This window comes from Megalobrama amblycephala, linkage group LG7 (genome assembly GCF_018812025.1).
Source record: "Megalobrama amblycephala isolate DHTTF-2021 linkage group LG7, ASM1881202v1, whole genome shotgun sequence".
In the NCBI taxonomy this organism is placed as follows: Eukaryota; Metazoa; Chordata; class Actinopteri; order Cypriniformes; family Xenocyprididae; genus Megalobrama; species Megalobrama amblycephala.
In genome coordinates this window covers 54,808,166-54,823,291 of record NC_063050.1, presented here as the reverse complement: position 1 = coordinate 54,823,291, position 15,126 = coordinate 54,808,166, and the positions used below count along the sequence as shown (strand labels likewise).

The 15,126-nt window shown below is 35.8% G+C and overlaps 1 protein-coding gene and 1 long non-coding RNA gene across 3 annotated transcripts; one reads left to right on the top strand and one right to left on the bottom strand.

Annotated features, from left to right (window-relative positions):
* Positions 1 to 176: 176 nt before the first annotated feature.
* Positions 177 to 7,072, top strand: utp6 (UTP6 small subunit processome component). The gene is made up of 19 exons (XM_048198124.1): positions 177 to 640; positions 725 to 809; positions 988 to 1,029; positions 1,347 to 1,439; positions 1,525 to 1,572; positions 1,710 to 1,773; positions 1,967 to 2,085; positions 2,203 to 2,280; positions 2,364 to 2,445; positions 2,535 to 2,616; positions 2,865 to 3,040; positions 3,164 to 3,243; positions 3,860 to 3,937; positions 4,066 to 4,245; positions 5,483 to 5,563; positions 5,756 to 5,865; positions 6,242 to 6,308; positions 6,423 to 6,495; positions 6,594 to 7,072. Exons 1-19 carry the CDS (start codon positions 549 to 551, stop codon positions 6,746 to 6,748), a joined length of 1,785 nt encoding a protein of 594 aa, XP_048054081.1. The 5' UTR covers positions 177 to 548; the 3' UTR covers positions 6,749 to 7,072.
* A 306-nt stretch (positions 7,073 to 7,378) lies between these two features.
* LOC125272941 lies at positions 7,379 to 11,081 on the bottom strand. Of its 2 annotated transcripts, XR_007185969.1 has the most exons (3): positions 10,277 to 10,475; positions 8,408 to 8,438; positions 7,379 to 8,210 (listed from the first exon to the last, which is right to left on the bottom strand). It is a non-coding gene; the product is annotated as an uncharacterized LOC125272941 (long non-coding RNA). The 2 variants fall into 2 exon arrangements; XR_007185968.1 differs by lacking the exon at positions 8,408 to 8,438 and having other exon boundaries at positions 10,277 to 11,081.
* Positions 11,082 to 15,126: the final 4,045 nt, after the last annotated feature.

The following is a 15,126-nucleotide window of genomic DNA, read 5'->3' as shown; positions in this document are numbered from 1 at the left end:
GGTCTGACTGTTCTTGATAGACGCGAGATTAAGATTGGTAGAGGAGACAAATTGCCGCCAAGAATGTTTTGGTTCTGAGAAGAGACAGGACTCGGGGCAGAATCACACATTTTGAGAACTCTGTTTAGTTACTCATATGTTGTAAATTATAATTTCCAATAAAAATAACGAAAATATGTAACCAACATAATAATTGTGTGCTACATTTGAATCGAATGACAGCGGTTAAAAATATTGACAGTGCTGTCCCTCGCCAGTTCACGAAGATGCGCAAAGAAGAAAAATTGACCTACTTATTAATGCTCTAAATTATAATGTTTCCCTAAAACGAATAGCTTTTAAAAATAAAAATAAAAAACCGAGGACCCATCATTCGTGCGCAGAATTCTCGTCGGAGTTTTTTCTCTGACGAGCAACCGGATGTAGAACATATGACAACTTCCCCTCCACACGTGTGTAGTGATGTGAAGTTGGTCAGTTTTCGTTATTATATCAAAACGCTGAATATCTTACACGTTTTGTGAAAATTTCATTCACAACCTTTAGAAATGGCTGATATAGTACAACAACGATTAGAGGACAGAATACCAGCGCTTCAACAGCTGGAGAGAGTCGGTTTGTTCACGAATAAAGAAGTCAAGTGAGTATAACAGTAAACACACTAATAGAAAAAGTGGTTATTCTCTGAAACAGACAGTTTCTTCAGACAAGACTTTTGTTTTAGGTCCATGCTGAAAAGATCTACTGCTCTTGAATACAAGCTGCACCGGGCAATTCAGAGTAAAGATGACTTTATTACGTACATACAGGTCTGTGTTAACAAAAAGCTCATTAATTTATTTTGTGTGAGACAAAAATTATCAGTATACATATTAGTTATCTTTATCACAATAGGTTGGACTTTGCAAATAACTCTTCTAACCAGCTGCACAGTCCAAATAGCTTGATATGTGACATAATTGGCTGTTTTTGATTTTTGTTTATCAGTATGAAATTAACGTCCTAGAGCTCATCAAGAAGAGGAGGTCGGTGAGTAGAGCTTTGGTTTACTTCTATTGTAAAATTCATTTTTAGTAAAAATAAAAAAAAAAGACTTATGTTACCTTATAGCAGGGGTTCTCAACACTTACCATAAAGGTCCACTTTCTTGCAGATTTTAGCTCCAACTCTAATCAAACACATCTGAACAAGCTTATCAAGGTCTTCAGGATTAGTTAGAACATTGCAGGAAGATGAGTTTGATCAAAGTTGGAGCTAAACTCTGCAGGAAAGTGGAGCTTGAGGGCCAAAGTTCAGAACCCCTGCACTAAATTGTACTTTACTGAACTGTACTGTTGTGTTTACAGAGAATTAAATACCATTTTAAACGTGAGGAAATTGAGTATCCCTTCATTCATCGCATAAACAATGTTTTCAGAAGGGCTACCACGAAATGGCAGGTTGGAAAATATGAAACTATAATCTCACTTTATGTGCTTTAAAGTGATGTTCAGTTTTTGATTCAAATAAATGCTTTTCCTGTAGGACGATGTGCAGCTCTGGCTTTCTCAGGTTGCCTTTAATAAGAAATGGGTATGTGATTTTGCATTTGCATAAACTTCAATAAAAACCATCAGATCCATATTAAGGGGCATGATGAAGTTATAATATGTTTATGTCATTAGGTTTAAAAGAAGATCTTAATCATGTTCCTCTCATCTTTCAAACAGGGCACAAAGTCTCAGCTCAGCAAGGTTTTGTCAACTATGTTGGCTATCCATCCAGACAAACCAGGTAAACTTTTATTGGATTTACTGTCATTGCTATAGACAATTATATTACTCTGACTGCTCTATGGAACCATATTCTTATAATATTTGTATGTGAGTGTGTCTGTGTGTGTCAAGTGTATGTATTCTTTTACTTTAAAGGTGTATAAATTGTCAAACAGATGGCAAGAAATAAAGTAATTTTGTAATTCTTGCAGCTCTGTGGATAATGGCTGCTAAGTGTGAGATGGAGGACAGGAACTCTTCAGAGAGCGCTCGACATCTCTTCCTCCGTGCCCTGCGCTTTCACCCTGAGAATAAGAAAATCTATCAGGAGGTGAGAAGACACTAGCGTCTCTTTGAATTAGCCTGGGAAAACTAATAAAAAATTTAGTTATAAAAGGTCCACACCGATGTTCATATGATAAAATAGCATTCATTTGTGTGTGTGCAGTATTTTCGGATGGAGCTCATGCATGCTGAGAAATTGAGGAAACAGCAGCAGGAGTTGGAGCAAGCTCAAATAGATGTGGTGGGTTAATAGGTGAAGATTTGGACCCGTGCATAAAATGCAATTGGAAAAAAAGTAACAAAACATTTATTTTCTCAATTTAGGGGGAATATACATTTTCTCCAGAAATCATGAGTGGAAAACTTGCTGAGGTGGTATACAGAGATGGTGCACAAAAAATTAAAGGTCAGATACATTTCCACAGAGCTGTTCAACTCAACTGTTTCAGATTGTATTAGTTGAGTGTTGTAAACATATCTGTCTTGTCTCATCAGGGGCTGAATTCATCTTGTCCCTGCTACAGATCGCTGCCATCTTTGACTTCACAAAGGAGCTACAGGACACCATCCTGCAAGAGTAGAGTCTTTTCCCTTTTTGCCTGCTAGATTCTTTTTTTTCCTCTTTCATGTCTTGCAGTTTTTACATGATCATTTTAATTAGAGTTTGACTGATTTATCGTGTTTGCTGAATAATCAGCAACAATTAATGCTATTGGTACTATTGTAAATCCAGAAAAATTTACTGTGAAACCAGTATTGGCAAAATCCATTTACAGAAAGTTCTTTAAGTCAGAAAAGGTGATGTTTGAATACTTTTGATTTCAGTCTGCAGAGTCAGTATAACGATGACTACCTGATGTGGGATTTCATGGCTAAGCGTGAGCTGGATGCTGCCGGGGCCCCGGAGCTCCAGTCTGCGAAAGGAAGAGCTTCCGATACAGACCGCAGAGAAGATCGCTGCTGTGCCGTCTATGAGGAGGCTCTGAAGAACCTTAATACAGGTATCATGATGTTACACCTACCTCCAGACACATGTTCAGTGTTTTCATCTAAAAATATTAAGTTAGAAATCATTGGTTGGATATGAGTGGATTCTCATGGTTGTGCATAATTTCTTTTTGTAGAGGCCATGTGGACATGCTATGTCACATTCTGTCTTGAGAGATATAAGAGGAAGACAAACATCACTGAACTCAAGGAAAAGGTAAAGAACATGGTGTTTTATTGGGGTGTAGCAGTGTAAAATTTTCATATGATAATGTTAATTATGAAATGGCATGGATATTCTTGATTTGGGTAGTTGGGAAGACATTTACAACATGAGTATGAAGTCATTCCCCCTTTACAGGCGAAAGGCACATCGAGAAGAGTTAATTTTAACAATTTGGTATAACGTCTGGCTAAACAATAACCAATACTATAAGTTCTTACTCATCATTCTTGTTTCATCATTCAAATTTGTGTGATTCCTGTGTCTCAGGAAAAAAAGCCAAAACCTTTTATAGAGGTTCTTATGGTTAGCTCAGTTTGAGCTGAATGAATCTGTGCTACTCTTTGATTAATTTATTATAGAAAAGTTTATTTTTAATCTTATATTTATTTATTTTAAATAGTTTGATACCAAGCTCTGATCAAATTGCATGTTGATGATAATACCTTATAATACACCAACAACCAGTCTGATCATAACATTGAGAAATTTCCTGTTACTAATAGCAACCTTTTTTTTGCTTTCTTAAACAAAAGTGTTTTTGGTATTTGTTGATTTTATTGTTTTCAGTTTGTGCTTAACTTGATTGTGTGACTGTTCGACTTTTCAGAGAAAGCAACGATTACTCCGAGTCTTACAGAGTGCTCATGATGCAAAGCTTTTGCAAGAGACTTTCTACAAGAACTGGGTAATGTACACTTAACATTGGTATCTTATTGAAACATCTTCTCCTTACACACCTTATGCAGTATGCAGCAGTTGGTTAAAATGGTGCTGCTGTAGTAATATAGGCCACTTCTATCCCCGCAAAAACAGCTACAGGTCCTGCTGTCTTCAGGGGATACAGTAACTGCTACCCAGATTGCCATCACAGCCACCCAGCACTTCAGCCAATCATTAGAGATGTGGAGCTTCAGCCTCCAGACATTGGTCCATCTGGAGAGCGCAGAGGCGGGACATCTATTCCAGGAAGCCCTGAAGCACGTAAATCCCAAGGTAGCAGTTGTGCCACAGCTGCATCTAAGTGGGACATCTTCCTGCAACAGCAGATTTGCCCTAATTAGTCTACTTTAATAAATGAACTTCTCCTTAGTGCTTTTTCTTACAAATATTTTATTGGATAACAATATTATAATTACATTTACATTTATCTGTTTGGATTTTATCCAAAGTGACTTAAATTGTATTTAAGGCATACATTTTTATCAGTTAATGCATTCCCTGGGAATTGAACTCTTAAACTTGGTGTGACTAGCAACCTGCTCTACTGTTTGAGCTACAGGAATGCCTATATAAAACTATTGTCAAGTGATGAGTCGTCCTTTGCTAGGATAACTTAGGTTTGCACATTACTTGTCCTAGCACTCTTTCGTCAACCAGCTAGTAAGAAGTAGCCATGTGTGCAGGATTATGAAGCCTTTGGTTACATAACTCCACAACGAGGCCGTTATCCAACCACATGGGAACATGAGACTATAGAGTGATATCAGCATGCACAATTCATTTCTCATTCCTTCATGTCTTGGTGTTTGTTTTGTCCAAATAAAATGGTTATATCAGTTTCTTGCAGAATTAGAGGTTTTGAGGAGGAGAGTAGTGAGTGAACTCATCACTATTGTGAAATTCATTGTGATATTATATAATACGGTTGGGGTCCAAAATAATATGTTTGGGGTCTTGTTGCAGTAGTGCAAATGCTCTTATTTTCATGAATAATATTTTCAGCGTTGTACATAATGTACAATGGAACTGAACTACATTGAGAATGTTCCAAAGCATCTTTTGTACTTTGGTGAAAGCAAGGAAATTGACTTTTAGTACATATGCTTTCCCAGGGTTAGTGCCACACATTTTGTTATATTTATTAATACAGCATCATAATATTCAAAAATCATCTAAAAACTCATCTCTTCTGTAAGCACTTAATTACATTCTGTTAACTGTATTCTAGACAATGTTTGAAACAATATTTTTAGTACTTCTTGTGTTATTACCTCCTTAAGATGAATTGCTTGGTTTCTCATTTGTAAGTCACTTTGGATAAAATAAATAAATGTAAAATGTACATTTGTATTTGATTAATGACCTACATACAGTGTTCAAGGTATGCCTTTTTTCCTCTTTTCCAAAATCCTGAAATGCAGACATTTTTAATTTAAACCTTCAAATATTTTCACTGTGGATCCAATGATATCCCTTATATATCTAATAATCTCTATAATGTGTTCTGCAGGAAAGTCTGCCATTATGGCAGCTGCAGGCAGATTGGAGCATGACCTCACAGACACCAGAGGAAACTGAGACCTTTTTCAAGGTGGGACCTTTTTCAATTTGTTTACACTAAAACTTACTCAAGACCGATCAGTGACATTTTTCTGACATATTTCTGACATTAGCTTTTTTTCTTTACTTTTTGTAGTCCTGAATACATTGAGTTTGAATTCTAATGCAGTCCACAGTGCTAATGTCAAAAGTAATTAAATTGCTCCTGATTCTGTACTTGCAGAAAGGACTTCTGTCCCCAGTACCTGCAGTGTCATCTGCCATGAAGGAAAAATACCTTGAATGGTCATACAAAACTGGTGGTTACAAAAGGGCTAGAAAAACATTCAGAAGGTACACATCGAATACATTTATGTGCTCTAAGGTTCTTTCTTTCTGTATGAACAGTGGGAGTAAAAATGCTTATATTTTGCATTGTTTTAATGGAATTTTAAATTTAATTTCATTTTAATCAGAATTTTAAATATTTCTATTTTTTATATTGACATACCTTTTACTCCTTTAAATTTAGCAGATACTTACATATAAAGCAGCAGCTTACAAATGAGAAACATCATAAGCAAAATCCTGAAACATTATTTTGAGGTTTAATTTAATTTTCAATTCTAGATTTTCAGTGTGGCTTTAGACTTTTGGAATGCACTGTATATCTACAAATTAGAAATAAGCCATTTGAAAACAACCCCTCCTTTTACTCCTTGGGTTTTAGCTTACATGAACACAGACCCTTCACTAAGGCATTCTTCCTGAAGATGATTCAGATCGAAAAGGAGCAGGTAAAAGTGATGTAGCACCTGGTGACGGGTGTGTAAAATATTTATTAATCAACAGACGTGTGTGTGTGTGTGTAAATGCTTACAGTGTATTACTGATTTGTATTATTCTCTCAGGAGACACCAAAGATGAGTAACCTGAGAGATTACTATGAGCGAGCCCTTCGTGAGTTCGGCTCCTCAGATGAAAGTGAGTGATTCAGTTCTGTTTAGCCTTTGAAGAAGCAACTCTCTTTCATACTTGAATAGTATATTACACTGAGCAACAAAAACAATTTGATGTTTTAGATCTGTGGATGGACTACATCAAGGAAGAGTTAGGAAGGCTTGGAAACCCAGAGAACTGTGGGAAGCTCCACTGGAGGGCTATTAAAACCCTGGAGGGCGAAAGAGTTGAGAGTTTTACCACCCAATACACACTGCTGCAGACCGGGAACATTTAAAACCAGCATGAGTCTTTAACATCTTACTCTGTATTGTTCATATTTGGAGCACACCGTGACTGATAGCCTCAGGGGTTTCCCTTTTAAAAGCCTAATTCCCATGTTGCAGTCAGTAAAAGGAAACATTGAAGTTCCATTTGTTATCTTTTGAAAATTTTGTGAAACATGCTGGTGCACAGACATTTGCTCTTTCCTGTCGTTCCAGAAATAAACATTTTATTATGACATTGTTATTGTCTAAAAATGTTAAATAAATGCTTTGTTGTATTTTGACAGATCCTGGTTAACACCAGCACACCAAATAAAAACAAATTCTACACAAAATAAAACATGTTGAATTGTAGCCTTTAGGTTTCATCAATTCAGAATACTCTATATTTTTTTGCATAAAGCTAGACATTCATTTTGCTAATACAGAGCAAGTTTAACATTTTTACGAAACTTAAGCCTTTTCATAAAATGTAAAAATTTAAATCGCACAATGGCAGTGCATAAACTGATTTCACATCAGAATTTTAACAAAATCAAAGTAAAAGCTTCTCAAGCATGACACTTAGTAGTAGTTAATATACACAGATAAAATTGTCAAGATCACTACACCTTTTCTTTAGTGATTAAGGACACTTCAAGTTGTGAAATCAAGAGTTTAATCAATGTCACTAATTGTTATTAATAAATTCCCATGGATCTGAGAAATAAGTTGTATGAGATGTTATAGGTTAACAAAGTTATACTTTGACATTGGCAAGCTGAATGTGTCGTTTAAAAGTAAGCTACACAAAAGCTGACTCCATTGAAGATAGCAGCAAACAGGTTGAAAAGCCTACTAATCCAGTGGTGGTTTTGTGTTTGTTCAGCTTTCACCAAGCATGTGTATAAAGAAACCATGGTCAGGTAGCATCTCTGAATCCTTCCCTCTGAACAACCTATAAAATCCATGGTGGAAGCCTATTTTTTAGTGAAGAAACACGCTTGTTTTTGTTTACCAGATTACTTGGAATCGCATTAACTGATAATGAAGCAGCAAAATTTTTAACGAGTTGGGAGTAACTAAAGTTTAGTAAGTTATTGATTAGGTAAAAGTCAGACATGTTAAAATCCCTTTTAAGGTGAACAGAACACAGCTTGACACCAACATAAATTCCCTCTGTTGTCACCGCTGTAGTCTCTCTGGCTTGACTAGTCCTGAGTCAGTGCTTTCTTAGCAGAATATAGGTGAAGAGAGCCACAAGTGCAGCTGACAGCAGGCCAATGACACACTGGTGGATAGTTATAACACTCTCCAGTGAGTGAATGCGCTCTTCCATGGCACTCGTGTGGATGTAGTCATAGATTGAGGCCCCAATGCTCCACACCGCCCAAACTGCATCCACCAATGCCTTCATTGTGGGAGACACCATTGAGCGTGTGACTGCCCCACAGTGTGGGATCCTCACAGCGGCCCTCACTCACCCCGCCCCCTCTGAGGGATAGAGAGAGAGAAAAACATGGTCAAATAAAACAAACTAAGTAGTAACACTAGGTAATGTGTACACTGTATGTATGCAGCATCTATTGTAATATTTCTTGTTGTAATATCTTGCTTGGCTGTGAAATAAATTCTACAGCAGATTAAAGGGATAGTTCAACAAAATGAAATTTCTGTCATCATTTACTCACCCGCATGCCATTCCAAACAATTTTCTTTCATCTGTAGAAAATAAAATAAGTCATTTTTAGAAATGTCTGTTAAAAATTATCCCATGATTTTCTCACCCTCAAGCCATCCTAGGTGTATATGACTATCTTCTTTCAGACGAACACAATCGGCCTCCAATGCTTATAATGGTTGTGAATGGGTGGCCACATTTTAAAACAAACAAAAAAAAAATGCATCCATCCAAAATCAAAGGAATCCATACGGCTCCAGGGGGTTAATAAAGGCTGTAAAGTTAATATTGAAGTGAAGGGATGCGTTTCTGTACGAAAAATATCCATATTTAAAACTTTATAAATTCTAATAACTAGCTTCAAATATACTGCGTAAGTCGACTTGCACCAAATGAGTAAACGCCTGACGCAATGTAGGACGCAGGATGTAGGAGTATTGTAAGCTTAGTGTAAGGTTAAGCCACTCACAGTTCAAACAAATAGGGCTGTGCAATAAACTCAAACTCCTCATATCGAAATCCTTCGACATGTGCAGTATGTGTACGGTTGTCAGCCGAAAGCTAGTTATTTGAATTTATAAAGTTTTAAATATGTATATTTTTCTTACAAAAACACATCACTTAACTTTAAAAGGGCGTTATTAAACCTCTGGAGCTGTATGGATTACTTTGATCATGGATGGATGCATTTTTTTTTTTTTTTTTTTTAACATGACCACCCATTCACAACCATTATAAACCTCTGAGGGCTAAAGATATTTTTAATATATCTCTGATTGTGTTTGTCTGAAAGAAAACGGTCATATACACCAAGGATGGCTTGAGGGTGAGTAAATAATGGGATAATTTTCATTTTTGGGTGAACTATCCCTTTAAACAGATTGTCCACACCAAACTAAGGCACTTCTGTCTATGCATGTACACTTTAATTTGGGCTCACTGGAATGAGGCCGCTTTGTAAAATGTTCACGTTGTTCCAAACCGGTATGAATTTTTTTCTTCTTCTGAACAGAAAAGGTGATATTTTGAAGAATGTCAGTATCCAATCAGTTAATGGGGCCCCAGTGACTTCCATGGTATAGTCAGCGGGGCCCATCAGCTGTTTGGTTACCCATATTCTTCAAAATATCTTCAGGTTTGGAACAACTTAATGGAGAGTAAATGATAACAGAATTTTCATTTTTGGGGGAACTATCCCTTTAAAGGGTAACTGCTGACACCAAGCTTCTGTTTCACTCTTATTTTCTGTTAATTTGCATATGCCATATACAGTAGCTAGTATTATGAAACACTCTCCTGTGGTGCCTACAGTAATACATTTATTATTCAATGAAAAATAATAATCAAAACAATGTAGCATTAATCACAAATTAAAGGAGATGGTGTTTCATTATAATGTGTTTGCTTGTAATACTGACAGTGACATCATTTGTTACTGTATTGACCAGTCCAGTCTGTTCACTGACAGAACGAGGCCATACATCTCACAGCCCCTCATGTTTACATAGCCTACTGCATGTAATATAAGCATGGCATGACATCCTTCACAGCAACAGTGCAACTCTAGTTTGAGCACAATTCAAAATCTAGTACCTCTGCCGTCTCAATCATTAAAAAAGCTACGAAGAACTGTGCAACTTTGCACTGATTTACAGGCCATTATTGCTCAGCTCACTAGGCCGATCATATATCTCCCTATGGGTAAAATAACCATCCCTGCTAAATAAAATGCACTATGTGTGATTTAGTATCAGAGAGTTTCTGAAGCAGCCAGATAAAAGAATTTAGGAAATGATGAGAGGCGTCAGAGAGATGAAAACATCATCAGCTGACATTCCTGCTCGGATAAACAGCGTGATGAACAATGATAAAGACTCACCGAAGGTTTGACGATGTTAGCTGAGTAACGGATGCAATGTGGATGATCATTCGTACAGCTGAATTTTGTTTTTAAATATAACCGGCCGCCGTATCACAGAAATCCGCGATACTCCACCGCGAGCCCTAAGCGGCTCCAGTGATGACGACATATGTGAAGGGCGTGTCTTCTATTGAGAATTATTCAATGCATTAAATCAGCTGTTGTGAACTAAACGATGTCCTTATATATAATGTCTCTAAATATAATGAAAAAATACGCCACTGCAGAGAGATAAAAAAATATCTTACAAATAGAATATTGGTATTTTGGGGTTTAATATGTTTTGTATGGATGTATATGTTTTTATGTTTTTTGTATGCATGTATAAACTTATTAAAAATAAAAAAAGACGAGTGTCGTAATAATTTTCTTCACAACTACAGTAGTGAAAAAGTAGAACAATTCGAATGTTTAGAGTGTATATTAATGTGTCACCACAGGGAGCCGCTCCACGCTGCAACTGAAAAAAATAAATAAATAAATAAATTACAATTTTACTTATGTATACAGACATTAAATAACTTTTCACAGACTTTTAGAGGCGGCAAAAATGGAATGTATTAATTATCCTAATTATTATTCACCGGTTTTGAATGATAATGAACCTAACAACAATTGACCTGAATAATTTATAATATACTATTAGTATTATTGTTATGTGTTTTGACGTTGATGCACAATTTTAGCAGGGTTATGGATACCGTAAACTTTAGTGATTTTACTCCTGTTACTAATAGGAGTAAAATCACTAATAGTATTAGTTGTTTGATTCAACATAAAGCTCATCATTTATTATGACAGGTCTAATGCATTCATCTTCACATCCGCAGGACGATCTTGAAATAACCAGGCTATGCAGTCACATCAACGATCCAAATCTGGGAGGTCCCGGGCGCGGATACACACATCCTACTACGATGAAGGACTGGCTTTTGAATATTAATTAGGTTAGTGACGTTAACCTAGTAGGTCAAACCAGCAGGCGGTTTAACTAAAGATACGAGGATTAATTAGAGTACGTGAATGGACACTTTAGAAGGGTTACTAAGCAACGTCAGCCTGGCTTAATTAATATTCATAAGCTATGCCTTCACCATAGTAGGACTCGCTGATTCTAGACCCAGACACAATTCATCCCGCATGTGGTCGAAGGAACCAGTCGGTGGCGCTTCAGCGCAACATGTACAAATATGATATGTGTATGCAGCCAGATGGATAATTCATTAATAACGAGCACATGGGGTCGCTCTGGCAGAAACAGCATACATGGAGAATTTCAAAAGGCTTGCGCATTAACGAGGCTCACTGTTCCACCGCGTAATGATGACTTTTTCCCTTCGTCCACTTTTGCGCAAAGGGAGAATGTTGTAAGCGGTCCCTGTGGATATACTGTGTCTTCATGAGGAGTTGAGCGCAAATAAGGGGGCGGGTGATGATAATGTGTGAAGAGTGGCAGCAACTTCTCACTACACGGCAACATTTTTCGTTCTTCTTCAGGCGATATGACCCTTCTTTCTAAAGAAGCTCCGTGGAGGAAGGCTGGTGGTGGACATGGTGAAAATGACAGGTAAAAAAAGTGAGACACGGGTGGCTTGATTCACTCGGTCTTCACTGGACTCGTCGTGTCGTTGTTTCTCATGTCATATGCAATGGGATGATCGCGTTTCCGAGATTTGCCGATGGTCTACTACAAATGCCATAGATTAACACAGACTAATACACTTTTAACGCATGAGCACGCAACCTGAAGCAGAATTCAGCAACAATTGAGAGTGTGTCAGAGGCTGGGTCTTTGCGGGCAAGGTGAGTTTTCCTTTTATTCAACTGGCCTACAAAGTCCCAGTTTTCGGCCCATGTGACCATCTCTGTCAATTGACCATGCTGAATATAGTTTAGCTAGTGGAGTTTATCTCCAATAGGCCACTGATAATAATAAAGTGCTGAAATAGAATAGAATAGTTCAAGTTAAGTATAGCTCTTGGTCAATATTCTGTTCTTTTTTGTGATGTCATAACATTTTTTTCGATTTCTGTTCTTCACTCCAAACCCTTTTCAAACTTTCTTAAACTTTTTATTTTAATTTATGATTTAAATGTATAATTATGTATACATTTAAAATTTGATATATTTATAGCCTACATAAAGCAGAAAACAAATAGAATTTAAATATATAAATATAAGTTAGTACACTAGCTAAAAAAAAAAATTTAAAAAATCTGTTAGAAACAACCCAAGTTGGGTTGAAAATGGACAAACCCAGTGATTGGGCTGGGTTAAATGTTTTGGCAGTTTTAAAAAACTATTGTTTAAAAAAAATACTATATGGCTGGCTTAAAATAGGCATGTAACAGGCAACAATAATAATCAAACAGTGAACATTGATTAATAAGCAATTTAATAAATGTTTATTGTTTAATTATTATTCATTAAACTTATTAATAAATGTTAATTTATTAAACATATAAATGATAATTTCCAACATACTTTGGGTTCATTTTAAGTAAGCAATACAGTAATTTTTAAACAATAGCTGAGTTAAATAAAACTAACCAGCAGGTTGGGCAAACATTTAACCCGTTCGCTGGGTCAAAACAACCAAATTGCTGGTTTTGTCCATTTTCAACCCAACTTAATCCAGCATTTTTAGAGTGTAGGAAAACCTAAAAATATCTTAAGTCATAGTTTTACAGTATATTTTAACCATGTCTTATAACAGTACTATACGTAGTAAAGAGCTTTGGAAACATTTGACAGAAATCATCTCTTGCAGAGTACTAAAATAAATTTAGTAAAATAAATAAATAAATAAATGATTGATGTAAGCTTTGTTTGTGTCAGCTAATTGTTTTGTGAACTTGTATTATGCATTGTAAATATTCAAATTAAATATTTTATAGGCTTTTGGTAATAACTAGTAACTTAGGTGTCATATTACTTATTTAAAAATGTAGAACTGTTTGTGAATATTGAAGAAATTTTTAAAAAAAAAATCCGTAAAAATTGGTCCAAATTAATTTTCTGTATTTATTTATTTATTTATTTATTTTTACAGGTGTTTTACCTGTATGTTGAATTTTGTTAAATATATGCTTTACAATCAAAATGTAGAAAATATAAATATTGTCTTCAAACCCTAAATGCTTGGAATTCAAGCCTTTTTGTTTACTAAAATAAAGTTTTCAAATTTTGTTTGCATATTTTAAAATTAATAGCAGACTCTAACACTGAATAAAAGCTTTTTTTATCATTCACAGCGGAAAAAATACTGAATTCAGGGACAATAAAAAGACACAAAAAATCAAAAACATAAACTTCATTAGTTTCTGCGAAAATAAAAGTATGTTGGTTCTCATTAAAGATTTTACTGTATAGGGAGTGGCAGAGGCAGGTTACAAGAAGCTTTGTTAGTGTGTATGACTTCTGTAATAGCTTACAAGCATGTCTGATATAGCAGTTCTCAAAGTTGCCTGCCAGTACTTTCCCAAAGGATTTGTACATTGTTCTGGCTCAGTCACACATCTTGAGAGTTGCAAAGGCCTGAAATCACAGTAAACTAACCTATTCCAATGCAGCACATGAAAAGCTACAATAATAATTTATAGAATAGTTTATATAATAATACTTTATTGTATTGGTAAAAGTTATTTCATTAGATGTTATGAGATTAGTTCCTTTTTAAATACCATAAAATATCTTATTTGCTCTATTTCACCTCACCATCTAATGCAGGAATTAAAGATACCCAATAATATGACCATATTATACAAGTTAAAACATACATTAATTTTACCAATTATTTCACAAAAACAAAGTTATTTTTATGTTTAGCTCTTTACCCATTCACAAATAACTGACTTTTTTCAGAAAACAAGTCATTACAGCAGCTTCACTGAAACATGCTTAGAGCATGTTAGAGCTCTATTGTATTTGCATAATTTGAAAAGAACAAGCATAACACGCAAACTTCTGTACTGTGAAGAATCTTCCTGAATGATCAAGAGATGTTTGTAGTTTGTAAATGACCATTTTCTAATGTTCAGGTAAAAAAAAAAAAGACTTAGTGAAGCACAGTTCATCATTTAAAATAGTTTAGTCATTCAATGCATTCTAATAATAAGGCTCTGACATTATGGTTGGCCCTCGTTCAGGGAGAGGAGGGATATTATAGTCCAGACTGACCTTTACTTCAGTTTCCTCAGAGTCTTTAGATCCATGGTATAAACCTTAAACGTTCTTGAACAGCAGGCAGATCCCGGACAAAGAAACTGTGAATAAGTCAGCAAGAAAAGTGAGGGACTTTTAGGGGCAGCTGTGTTACACTGACCCAGTCATAATGCCCCTAAAAATCCTTATTACTCTTGCAATGCTCAACGATGAACTGCTCTTAAATCAGTCCTAACAGTATTGTTCCCTCAGGATCGGTAATATAGTGATTAGCCTCAAAATGTGCTTTCCTTATGGACATCATCCTTTAGAGAAGAGTGTTTATAGAATATGGGGTTTGTTTCAACAATTGGTTTTGTTTCAGCTACTAAAAATGTTTCCCAATTGCAATAAAAACCAGATCCCAGTGCTTGAGATCTGTTGCGCATTCAAATCAGTAACTCTTATGTCAAATATATCTGCTTCTCTCATTCACGTCACACGTTGACATCTTGGCATAGGGCCATCCGTTGTCTCCAAGGCAAGCAGTGAGGGGAATTTTATATGTGAATGGGGGAAAACCAATGGCGTTGCTTAAAACGTGTGTGCATTTCTAACCAATTGTTCTTCTGCTGTTTATTTCATACAGGAAGTGAGAGAGAATG

Bases quoted from the DNA above. Each gene is read 5' to 3' on its own strand.
- utp6 (XM_048198124.1), top strand. From the start codon at position 549: ATGGCTGATATAGTACAACAACGATTAGAGGACAGAATACCAGCGCTT. The intron at 1,030-1,346 runs GTGAGTAGAGCT...TTGTGTTTACAG, and splicing joins TCATCAAGAAGAGGAGGTCG to AGAATTAAATACCATTTTAA. The intron at 2,617-2,864 runs GTAGAGTCTTTT...TTTTGATTTCAG, and splicing joins CAGGACACCATCCTGCAAGA to TCTGCAGAGTCAGTATAACG.